We start from the raw sequence: 12,974 nt of genomic DNA, 5'->3' as shown, positions 1-12,974 counted from the left end.
CACCGGCAGTAAATAACCAGGGTGGCCCACTGAATTCGAACCGTGAACCTCTGCAGTAAGCGGCTAATGCACTTGTACAAGGCCACATCACCCATTCACACACATAGCTGCACACAAAGTTTTTCTATGTGTGAAAATTGAGCTATCCTCGCACACACAATTTTCCTCTCAATCACATGCTCACCCAGTGTGCATTTAACCTCAAATCTTAACGACACCCTGCTATTCAACCAGAACAAGTCAGTTGAGTTTCTATGACTCAGTAAGCCATTCATTGCCGAGAGTGCTAAATCAAGCATCAAGAATGCTGGTATACAGATCCGTGTGTTCTACAGCAGCCACCTGAGCATAATGGATTGAATTTTCCTATCCCTCACCCCTTCTTTCAGCTGACTTTGAACTCAATTTTGCAGGAGAGTAAAAAGCTTTGCTCGTGAAAGCTTTTGAATCACACAGAATAAACAGCATTTAAATGTCACACTGCACTACACTTATGTGATATTGCTGCAGACTATGCAATGAAAACTATTTAAATATGAATATAGAATTGAAGCTTTCGTGACTGCATAAATTACTATACTCATTGTTTTTTTTCGGTAAAGTCACGTATGTAGAAAATTATATTAAAATAATAATAAATCACGACGTTTCGAACACAAGCGATCATCATCAGGTGTAAAACAAATCGTGAGGGAGCACATAGGGGGACATCACGTACATAGCACATGGAGAACGTTAAACTGTACGGAGGCAAATACAATAACAAGAAGATGAGAGACGAGAACTCAACAAACCTAAGAAAAATAACGTGATGCAAAACCAGTCGGCCAACAACACAGTTAGACACTGACCTGGCTAACCACAAATTTCAGAAGACTGCTAAATTTCGTGTTCATCCTCTGGGTTGAACAAACCAGCATAGACAGAGTGAACAAATACGAGGTACAAGGTAGCAGAGATACATACATAGGGAAGAACATCCAAGGTAAGATATATTGGGCAGCACAGATGGACAACCAGAGTAACACCACACCAAGAGACAAAAAGGACTGGAGGGATGACGGACAGAGACTTAAATAAGCTGCAGAGGTGGGGGGAGGGGTTGAAGACAATGGGAACCTACGCAGAGAGAGAGAGAGCACATGGATGAGCAAACAACCCGGGCAGCAACGGTGCTGAAATAAGCTACAGAGGTGGGGGGAGGGGTTGAAGACGATGGGAACACACGCGGAGTGCGATGGATGCGTAACATCGAGGACAGCAACGGAGGAGGAAAGTGAAACAGAGACACAGACCACGGCAAACAGAAAACAGAGCACACTGAAGCACGTAGAGATACATACGAAGGCAAGACAACACAGGGCAACAAGTTAAGGACAGAATCGTAAAGGTAACCTCCCCGTAGAGGTGGATTAATATAGAATTGAAGCTTTTCGTGACTGCATAAATTACTATACCCATTGATTTTTTTCGGTAAAGCCACGTATGTAGAAAATTATATTAAAATAATAATAAATCACGACGTTTCGAACGCAACACAATTTGTTTTACACCTGATGATGATCGCTTGTGTTGCGTTCGAAACGTCGTGATTTATTATTATTTTAATATAATTTTCTACATACGTGACTTTACCGAAAAAACCAATGAGTATTTAAATATTCTGAGCACAAACAGCAACCGCATTTGTATGTGCAAAATACAACACGGAATATAAATATATGTTTTTTAAACGATGGAACTTTTATTCAAAAAACAAATGAAGAGCCTTCATTCAGATGAGAAAGTATCACTGCAATGACATGGTGTATTGAAAAAATAAAAATTGGTCTTTATATATATGCATTGCTGAACTCCTTATGGTGAGGTACATACGACAGAGCATCATTATTTTGAGTTTTTTTCTTGCAGCCTTTATCTATTAAATTGTCTTTATGTGTTGCTTAAGTCATAGGTAATGATAACATTGACTTACCAATATGATAAGTAAACTTAAGATAGGCCAAGACTCAGGATAGGACAAGACTAGGTTTAGAACCCAGTTATCACTGCTGGTCAGGAATGAAAACCAGGCCCATCAGGATTTGAGGCACAATGTTATTTCCACAACATGTCATTGTCTATATCCTTAGCTCTTTCGGTAAAGTCACGTTGAAGGGAAACAATAAAATAAATATAAAACAATAAAAATTCTCACGACGTTTCGACCATAACACAAACGGTCGTCATCAGGTGTGAAAAAACCAACGGCAAGAAACATTTGAAAGTGGCGGTCCACATTTATTTATTTGTAAGCGGCGCATTTATTTATTTATTAAAAACGACAGCACCGCGCGCAGTGATTTGGCAGTTTATTTAGAAGGACGAGTCCATCTATGTTCTGAAAAGAGGAAGGGGGAGACGAAAAATTAATGTATGCTGTCTGAAAGCCACCGTAAGCGTGAACAATCAAATTAAGACCTGAAATGGTTTATCAAATCCTTCCAATTATTGCTAAGCCAGAATACATCTTCTCGGTTGAAATTGTCTCTGTGCTTGTATATGTGGATAGCCTCATGAACGAATCTCTCATGGTAGCCAGATGGCTTACAAAGAACCTCTGTCTTGGATAAGTCAATGTCATGTGAGCCTACTGAATTATAACAATGATCTGCCACGGCCGAGGTGTTGGTCCTACCGTGTTTAAGGTCTGCTTTGTGTTCACGAATGGGGTCCGAGACATGTCGTTTGGTTTCTCCAATGTAACTACTACCACAGAGGCAACTTAGTTTGTAGACTTCAAGGTACTGTATGTCCGGAATCACATCTTTTACAGTCTATACAGCAGAACCTCCATTAAGCCACGTTGATATGGAGCCACCATTGTGACGGATCTCGCAATGCTTGGCGTACCGCGATGGCTCGTTCTGTAATTCTCCACGAAAAAAATGCTGCCCTGATGCGGGTGTTCCGTTGGCTATGGGAGGAGTTGGCTGCACCACTCTGCTGGTCTCTGAAAAATGTGCCGGTTTTATAAGGAAAGCGTATCAAAACATTTTTAGATACTATGTATTACTATTTTCTTAGAGACCCCCAAATGGGGAAATTCTTCCATATGGTCTACGATAAAAGATTTTGCATTGCAAAGAAGCTATTGACAAAATGATACGGATTCAAATAGCAAAGTAAATCGCAGCCTTTTAGCGATACTAATGGCTTGAAGCAATAACAATTGATGGGAGACTGCGGCCTCTTATGAATGTGCATACCTTTCATGAAATTACAACATCTATTACAATAAATTACAACTAAAATATATACTACCAATATGCAGATGTAGTGTGCCGCAGATTACGGAATTCACTCCCAGAAGAGATCCAAAAATATCTGACATTTTTCGCAGAATTCTGGACCAATGGTCCCATGGATTACAGGAGCAGTCGCCAAACACCGGTAATCCGCAAATTATAGTAGTGCCGACATTTGTGGATTTTGAGAGCATGGATCTTTGGCATTCTACTGCATGTACATACAATACAGCATTTAACAAAACTCTCCATTTAACTTGCAAACGCTGTTATTAACACCTATATAAGCCAACAAATACACACATATATTAAAATATATACATATACAGTAAGCCCTGACATTTACTTCTAGAAAGCCTTTGGAAAGTAATCTTTGTTTTGACTTTAGTGCTTCTGCTTTAATGTGCCAAAATCAAGCTCTTGGAAAAGTTCTGCCTTTTTTTATCCTTTGGCACCCAAACACCTGACTAACTGACTGTGCATGCTGTGCAGCCGTCTAAAGGGAATATGACCTCCCATAGTCCATGACAAATATACGACCAGTGCATTCATCTGTAACACACCGCAACATTTCCATGGATGGCAGTGATGAAAGACTATCAAGCATCGATCATGTGCGAACAGTACAACGTTCTTCATTGCATATGGTAACATTTATTTTAGTTTTCTTGAAAATTTTATTCCGCTTTTTACATTTGTATTTCGACGAATTCATTATATGTTTTGGATAACCTTTGTGTTGTACTGTTGAATTCAACATGAGCATATATTTAAGTCAATGTCCATTAATGAACTGTCTCAGAGGGAATTTTTGTATTATTTTTATTAATTTATTTTGTGGATTGGGAAGGCTTTCATCTAACCGTGTATTGACCAAGGCTGGTAATGATAATTATTAATTTTGCAGAGGAAACCCAAATGGCTACAGGTACATTATGGATACTGGAATTGATTCTGCTGTTTCAACTTTATTTAAGAGTATTTACAAAAATGCATATACTCAAGTTTAAGTCACAAGTGGCTTTACGAATAGCATTCAAAAGTGTGGCTGTATTTGACATTAAGCAATGCAGACAAAAAATGGTTGGTTCAGAATAATGAGATTCGTGACCAATTAATTCCATAATTTAGAATTCTGCTCGTGAAGAAGCTCCCAGCACGTGGTACGCAAATGTCGGACATCGTGCCAAACAACACGAGGTCGAACACAAAAACGCGTAAATCACCGTAGACTTTAAATTTTTATTTAAAGCTTTCGTGACTGCAGGGATTCATATTCTTGGTTCTTTTAGTAAAATATTGTTTTATATTTTTATTATTTTATTGTTTCCCTTCTACGTGACTTCACCTTAGACTTGTTTATATCGTACTGTAGTCATTCTCACAAACAGTGGATAGGATTGGAGAACTTTACAAATACGGATGCAAAGTCAAGCTCAATGCAAATAAGACGAAGCCCGGTAAAAGTTTATATCAGTAAAAATTACCTGGAACCATATCCAACGGTTAATAAATTGTTCTAATGATGTGCAACATCACAGGCAGTACCTCTCCTCTTCCTCACCATTTATCAACGGAAGAGTTGAGCATTTTAATGCAGTTTTACATGGCGTCTGATTAAGTGGACAACCTGGTGCTCAAACTGCAGTACTAATCAAGAGCCATCTGTGTACACAACTGCTCAAGCTAATCCACGTGTTGTTATTGAATGCATAATCTGATAGGCTGGGAGTCTTTGTGGCACAGTGCCTGACTCATCATCGGAACGTTTTAAGTTTAAATCCTGGTATGATGTTGACTTAGCCCATCATCATCCCATGGGGGGGAGGGGGTATAAAATATGGAAGTACTTCATTTGTGGCAAGGCAACAGTTGGGTTTCTGTAGAGATACTGGCTCAGGACCACCAATGTCAAATGATTGTTGGAATATAGATGCACACTTCAACTTAAATGTTATTTAAAGGAGGTTTTAAAAAATATATATAGAAACCTGAGGTGTTTCACCCAATTAAATGTACATGTGGCTGCATAACAAATATAAATAAAAGAATACAAAAATGTGGATGGACAGCCTTTTCCCCCAGAATCTACGTAAATTGTGTGAAATTGTAAAGCGGTGTGCATATTTGTTGACGGAAGAACAATGAACGTAATGGCCAGCGCACTTTCTCTCAAACTGGGCCTGGGTCAACACTAATTTGACTGAGCATTAAATGCATATCTTGCCATTCCCTCGTGCTCCACAGCGGTCAAAATGTATATTAGTTAGATAGCTCCATGGTAAACACAAGGGTCCCCCTGTTTATCGTGTATAGACAGTTACTGCTTACACTGTTCCCGAGCACACATACTCACTCACTCGGACATGCAATGCAAATACTTCACCCTAATAGTTACATTGGAATAATAATAAAAAAATGCAGTCTCTTATGACATCAACTTTGTAATTCAGTGATTTTTAGCATGTGTGTGCCGAGTCTGCCTTAAAAGACGCTCACTAATATAAACAGTTTAGCACGTAGTAGGCTTCCGCGACTAAAATCATCCATAAGAGGTTTTTTTGGGGTTAGATCGCGTAAAGATATAAGTGTGTTGGGTAGTGGCGGGTTTTAACGACACATTTATATATTTACGCGATCTAACCCAAAAAACTTCTATTATGGATGATATAAACCGCAATTTTTTTGGTGTGTGAACAAAAACAAAAGACCCCAGGCCCTCTAGAGAGGATTGAATGTTATGTTTGTCAACTCTGCATGGAACGCCACGTGACATCATTGTACTCGGCACTATTGCCCGCACAATAGCCAAGGAAAGAATCTAGGGGAGGAAAAAAAAACAATTGGCCATGTTCGCCCGTAGGTCAATACACTTTCACTTTTTACTTCTTTCCCATCGTCTGTTACAATTTCAAGAGTTTGTCCGAGTGGGCACCGGCCAAAGGCCCAAATCTCATAGAAATTACTGCCCACCCGAGCTCCCGTCTGGACGAAAAAAGCCGACCCAACAAAACGTGTGCGAGGAGAGCCTCAAGGGACCGCTGCTCTGCAGTCTGTGCACATTCACAAACCTCCTCCTTTTCCCACATCCAATTAGGCTCTCGTAAATGTGCCGGTTTGTCCAGGGAATGGCCGAAAATCCACGTTGAAAGACATTAACAGCACCCATATGAGTGGCACAATCAAAGACGCACTCTTACTGGACCTGCCGCATAAAACTAGTGCCGGCAAGTAATTGTTAAGCCAAGCAACGATTATAAAATACAAACTGAACCTATGTCTGCCACTGCAGTTACTCAATAGAAACACTTAATGTAAATAGTTGTTCGAAGTCATTAAATTTCAACACAATCGCAGACTCAAAATTGAATATTATCACAATTTAAAGGAGCCTTTTAAAAAGTTAAGCAGCAACTGCACTTTTCACTTGAGTAAATATAATCCGAGAGTTTTGCATTTTTAAAGAGGTGCGGAACCATTTATATGCTGCCAACAATCGCAAATGAAGGGGTCGTTCTCACAAACACCAACACTCGCCATGGCGCGCACTTGCGCGACAACGCCGATAACGCCGTTCCATTCAGCCGTCTGTGGTCGCTGCAGACATCGGTCATTTGAAAGGTGTCTTTTATTCACCTGGGTCCAATTCCGTTTTGACATGCTGAAGTACATGACGTGCCAAGTATTTAATTTCATTTATATATATAAAAAAAAGCCACCACCAGCTCCAATTGAACGATTGGCTCGTGCACCTGGACATTGAACATTGTTGTATATTGAACATTGGTGCATATTGAACATTGGTGTATATTGAACATTGGTGTATATTGAACATTGGTGTATATTGAGACGATGGCCTTGCCAGACACTCATTTCATAAAATGTCAGTGAGCGAAACTCGTGGCAATTTACCATTCTCACTTCATGGATTATAATTGCAACCTTTTACCATTTTGCAAAAAAAAAAATCAGTGAATCGCCATTTATTTAAATAGCAACTTCATAAACATTTCAATGTCTGGAAATGTGCAAATGTCTACTTGTGATATACCAGGGTTTTTTTTATTATCAAATGCTCTGACTACTACTAACACAATGTGCTATGATCAGCAGGGTTAGTTTAACTACTTAGCAATACATTTAAATCCCAACATTTTACATTCGCTAAAAAGCAGCACAATACAACGCAAATTTACTCAATGGCAGCACTTTCAATGTTTAACTTATATCTTGCCCTTTTGGAAAAAGTTAAGCTAAACAAATGTAAGCATAGACATATAAACTAACAATTCGGTGTCTGTGCCAAGGAATTTTACAGCCAAGAGCATGATAAATGAAATGTGGCCGATTCTCTAAACAGACTGCTTGCATATATTGTGCATACAACTTATCCTGCTTAATGTCACAATGCTTAAGATGCCAACAAAGAGCACACTGGGCAGAGGCAACGCTGAAAGCATATGCGGCAATGCGCTCGAATGCTCGGGATGCCCTGCTTTGGTGCTTTCTCCCATTTGCACTTTTGCTGACATAAGCACTCAAAAATTTCAGCAGTAAGCAGGGTGGTTTTAAGAAAATTGACAGAACCAGTCATATTATTGGTTCTTTCGGTAAAAGTCACGTAGAAGGGAAATAATAAAATTATAAAAAAAATTTAACAATAAAATTCTCACGACGTTTCGATTGCAACACAAGCAATCATCATCGGGTGTGAAAACCACAGCAAGAAAATTTAGAAAAAACCGCCACTTTTTTCAACATTTTCTCGCATAAAACATACTGTTTCACACTCTTTGGTTCTTTCGGTAAAGTCACGTAGGTAGAAAATGAAACAGGTCACGTGACGTTTCGATCGCAACAACAAGCGGCCATCTCTCACCTGAATGCGGTCGCTTGTGTTGCGATCGAAATGTCGTGATCTATTAATTTTCTATCTACGTGACTTCACCGAAAGAACCAAAGAGTATGCATTCCTGTAGTCACGAACGCTTCAAAATTTATACCGTTTCATATTTGGGTTCATGTAAGGTAATATGAAATCAAAAAGAGGGGGTGTTGAATTTGCGAACTGTGAACCAAATCCTAGTTCATCTTCTTTGGTTCTTTCGGTAAAGTCACGTAGAATGAGAATGAAATAATAAATTGATAAAATAAAATAACACAATAAAATTCTCACGACGTTTCGGCCACAACACAAGCGGCCTTCATCAGGTGAAGGGATGAGACTGTCTGTCCAATTTATTATTTTATTCTCATTCTACGTGACTTTACCGAAAGAACCAAAGAAGATGAATCCTTGCAGTCACGAAAGCTTTAAATCGAAATCAAATCCTAGTTTTACAATTTTCCTTTGCGGATCACACATATGCCAATTGTGTCTTTTTTAAGGATGTAGCCCCCGCAGTGGGCAAGGGTTTCCCGTATTACATTAATGCTGTGTATATCAAGAGAAGACCAACCAGTGATGTGTTGCTCACTGTAACATATACGACACCTTTTTTAGTCGACCAAGAAGAACACAGCAAAAAAAAAACACGTGGTTATTCATTTTTAAACCCAACAAACTTCTAACATTAAATCCCTGGACTTAAATCTGTTGAAAATCGCATAGCCTTAGCCAGCATATCTTATACATATATAAAAGGGAAATTTGTGAATATGTGTGTCTGTTCGGAATGTTTAGCATACTTCACAACATGCAACACACTTGAAATTTGGCATCTGGGTAGCTTCCAGACTGGACACAATGGTAAAAGTCTAAAAGTAGACTTTTGTATTTTGGGGGGAGGGGGGCGCAATAATGGATATAATATTTTGCACGGCAAGTGAGCGGTGACGTCACATCTGTGATGTCACCCGCATGCGGCAGCGTCACGCAGTGTGCCTGCTGACGTCACGCACCCCCCCTCCCCCACTCCGCGTAGGCCGTGTATTAAACCAAGACAAGAATCCAAGTCTCGGGCGAAACCGGGTAGTAAAGCTAGTAGGATATGTGCTGAACAATTACCCTTTGAAAGCTACACGATTACAAACCCTGCATCTGTTGTCAGTCCTAATTGCAGTTTTGCACTGATATTGACAGTTTCACGCTAGTGGGGGGGGAAAAAAATAAACAACAAAGCAATCACATCTATGTTTTGTTATGTCCCCCATCGTGACCAACAACATTTGCAGGGATGAAGCCATAACCAGTCCCTACACGGCAAAACGTATTAAAGGATAATGATGCAAATTTCTCTTTTACCAAGTTGGCAAGTGGGATTGCGTTATAAGACATTATATATATTCATATTTTCTAAGATAAATTATTAGGTAGCATTGTTTGTGAAAATGTAAGCACGTGCTAACTACAACCACTTGCCTCGACCATTTGTAAAAGGCTAAACGTTTGTGTACTGGCAAACTCAGTAAATACCACAGTAATGTAATAATTTCAAAGTTGTAACGTGCCGCACAATATTCGCTCACTCTTTAAGAAAGAAGGCGTGATACTACCGCCTCTCCTGTTCCCCCCTTCCCTGTCTCCCTTTTACTCCTTTATGTTTGTTATCATTCCCCACCTGAGTGGGGCAGAGAGCCCAAATCTCCCTCCCCCACCCCCCTCGTTAAGCCTTAGAGCAGCAAATTCGGGCTTTTGCTCACAGAGTTTCTGTTCTCCCCCGCCCCGCCCCTCGGCACCGTGACGGGTGCTTCGTACTGGGCTCGTGTTGAGTTGTAATAAACATTTTTTTTAAAAGACAGAAGGCGTGAGGAACCGCAGACAAGTGGGAAGGCAGCCGGGCGGTGAGCCGGCACCATCAATTGCTCGAAGCGCTGCCGTCGTCCATATATGTTAAGGTGTTGTTGCCCAATTAATGCGCGTTTACACGTGGGAGGAAACAGGAGCACCCGGAAGAAAACTCACGTGTGTGAGTGGGCTGCATTCGTACAGGTGGAACAGGTGGGAGTCCATATTTTTGCGGTACCGCTTTCTCCTGGGAAACCAGGATATGGCACTACGACATCCACAAACCCTTGCGTCCACAGTGTTGCATTATGGGCGTGCATCGCCGCGAGCGGCTCTTAACAGAAGAGACGGTACAAATTGAGTTGTACCTGCGGTGATTGCTACATCGGGGAGACAAAGCGACATGTCTCTGACCGAATTCGCGAGCACAAATCAGATTTGAAACACGGCAAAACGAATTCTTCTGCCGTGGCTGATCACTGTTACAACGCTGTGGGGGATCACGATATAATTTTCTCCGATACCAAGGTTCTTTGCAAACCCACGGGCTTTTATCAGAGATTTGTTCATGAAGCAATTCAGATCTACAAACACAGACACAATTTCAACCGAGAAGATGGTTTCAAATTAAGCAACCATTGGAAAGATGTTCTAAATCGAACTAAACATTAAACTAATTTCAATGGTACAGTATATTTTTTCAAGTAGTGGTACCCCAAACTTTCGCAGCTCATATAAATTCCCTTTTCACACCATCAATAGGAAAACTCCCCCTCCCCCCCGCGCTAAACGGCAAGTCCACCGGCACGTACACCACCTCTTTCCTAAAATCGGCCAATCAAATGCTAATTTTTATGCTAATTTCTTTGTCAAAACACCTTGTTTGCTCGCACACAGTTTAAAGGTCCGCTGTCTGAGCGTGGTTCTGTTTCGCTAAAGTCTCCTGTTTGATTAGTACTAGGTGCCTCGGTGAATGTATATGCTCTGACTTTAACATAGCTATTTCTGTGACCAGTTACAAGCTAATCACTCAGCTATTTCAATGCTAAATTCTATGCTAATTCCTTTGTCAAGGGATACCTCTGCGGATGTGTATATTTTAACTTAGCTATTTCAATGAGCCATTTCAATGCTAAATTATATGCTAATTCCTTTGTCAAGGCGCTTTGTTTTCTTCTCACACAGCTTAAAGGTCGTGATCTAAGCGTGGCTTCTCTCACTCCAGCGCTGTCCTCCAGACAGTCTCGTCCCTTCACCTGATGAAGGCCGCTTGTGTTGTGGCGGAAACGTCGTGATTTTTTGTTATTTTATTTTCACCTACGTGACTTTACCCAATAGAACCAAAGAGTATAGAAAAGACGGTACACATACGCGGATGGGTTTGAGGCGAGGCGGTGGTGTGGGTGTTGGCCATGGGTTGTGGCACTCACAGGTTGTAGAGCATGTCGGCCATGTTGCCGCGGTGGTGCAGGGCGTTGCGGTAGGCGTGCTCTGCCTCGGCCACCTTGCCCTGGCTCTTGAGCACGTTGCCCAGGTTCCCCCAGGCTGCTCGCACGCACGGCACACGTGAGGCAATCTCTCTCTCGTCATCGACCACGTCCCACACACCGCCAGCCTGCCCCGCCCCCCCCGGCACCACCCCACCAGCTAATAGCCAGGCTGCAAGGTAATCTGCTGGCGACAATTCTATTTGAAAACCACGCCAAATAACGCGCTTCTACTCAAGTCCATTGAGGCCCTGAATCAGTGGTGGGAATTTCACATTCCTACGATGATGAGCCAGTCTCAGTAACGGGCGTGTGCATGAACAGCACTTTTACCGATCTACGTCCTGCTGGATGAGAGCCTCCTCCCCATGCTGTGTGGGCTGTGGTGGTCTGCTGACCATATTTCACGACGCTGGAACATGGTAGTTGGTGAAGGTGGGGAGCATATATGTTGGGGCGTAGAGATACAATACAACAATGTAATTTTATTTTAAAGAAGATTAACTTCTTTCGCACCCTTCGTGTCCAACCGTGCTCATCGGAGGTGCAGGGGAAGGACCACAAACTAAACACTAGTGTACTTTGATTGCTGCACTCTGACCACAGTCTCATGTCAGTGTCAATGGTTACTATATACATTCGTACTGGTAGGAACCTCCTGGTTACACCACCAGCCCACAGGGGATTATTGTGTCCGTCCGTCCGTCGTGCATCCAAAAATGGGAGGGGTGGGGCTGGGTGGAGAGGGTGGGGAGGGGCTGGGTGGGGAGGGTGGGGAGGGTGGGGAGGGGCTGGGTGGGGAGGGTGGGGAGGGTGGGGAGGGGCTGGGTGGGGAGGGGCTGGGTGGGGAGAGTGGGGCTGGGTGGGGAGAGTGGGGCTGGGTGGGGAGGGGCTGGTCACCCCGTGGTGCCCGCCCTCACAGTCGGGCATATTTGCGGAATGCACCACGCTGCCGCTGACCCTGGCCATTGACCGAGCAACCCAACGTTCCTACCAGCTCCCTCCGCAGGAATGTGTTAGTGAATGTTTAGAGAAGCTCCTGATTGTCACTAGCTCACCAGACCAGTCCTTATAATGATATTTCAAAATATATACATATTTATTTTATTTAAAAAACAAACATTTTGTTGCGTTTTAAGTTCACATATTTAGATTAGATTTAATTCATTGAATTGCATCTGATCAGCTGATAAGGTGAAGTACGGCTTATCAGTTACTCCAGCTTATCAGACGATCAGATGTAATTCAATAAATCGGATTTAATCTCACCACCAACCAGTATTTCATCCAAACAGAGGACTAGAGATGTAAATTCAACACTATAATTGATACACAATGCGAACATGTACATCTAGATGGAGAAAATAGTCTGCACAGTAATTTAAGGGCCGACAAAACCCTATTAGGACAAAAGATGAAATATGAAAATTAAAACGACACTGCATTTATTAAAAATGTCTGAATTACTCAATC

General features: G+C 41.7%; 1 protein-coding gene across 1 annotated transcript in view; it reads right to left on the bottom strand.

Moving 5' to 3' along the window:
• Nucleotides 1-12,974, bottom strand: part of TMTC2 (transmembrane O-mannosyltransferase targeting cadherins 2) — a 322,742-nt gene that overhangs the window by 79,455 nt on the left and 230,313 nt on the right. Inside the window, exon 6 of the mRNA XM_032948785.2 lies at nt 11,445-11,559. Within this exon, the coding sequence (XP_032804676.2) occupies nt 11,445-11,559 (115 nt within the window). The remainder of the gene's footprint in view (nt 1-11,444; nt 11,560-12,974) is intronic.

Source organism: Petromyzon marinus, chromosome 7 (assembly GCF_048934315.1).
Source record: "Petromyzon marinus isolate PM22_M1 ecotype Great Lakes invasive population chromosome 7, UKy_Petmar_22M1.pri1.0, whole genome shotgun sequence".
Taxonomy (NCBI): domain Eukaryota; kingdom Metazoa; phylum Chordata; class Hyperoartia; order Petromyzontiformes; family Petromyzontidae; genus Petromyzon; species Petromyzon marinus.
Note: the sequence above shows the minus strand (reverse complement) of the source record. Positions and strands in the feature narration are given on the sequence as shown.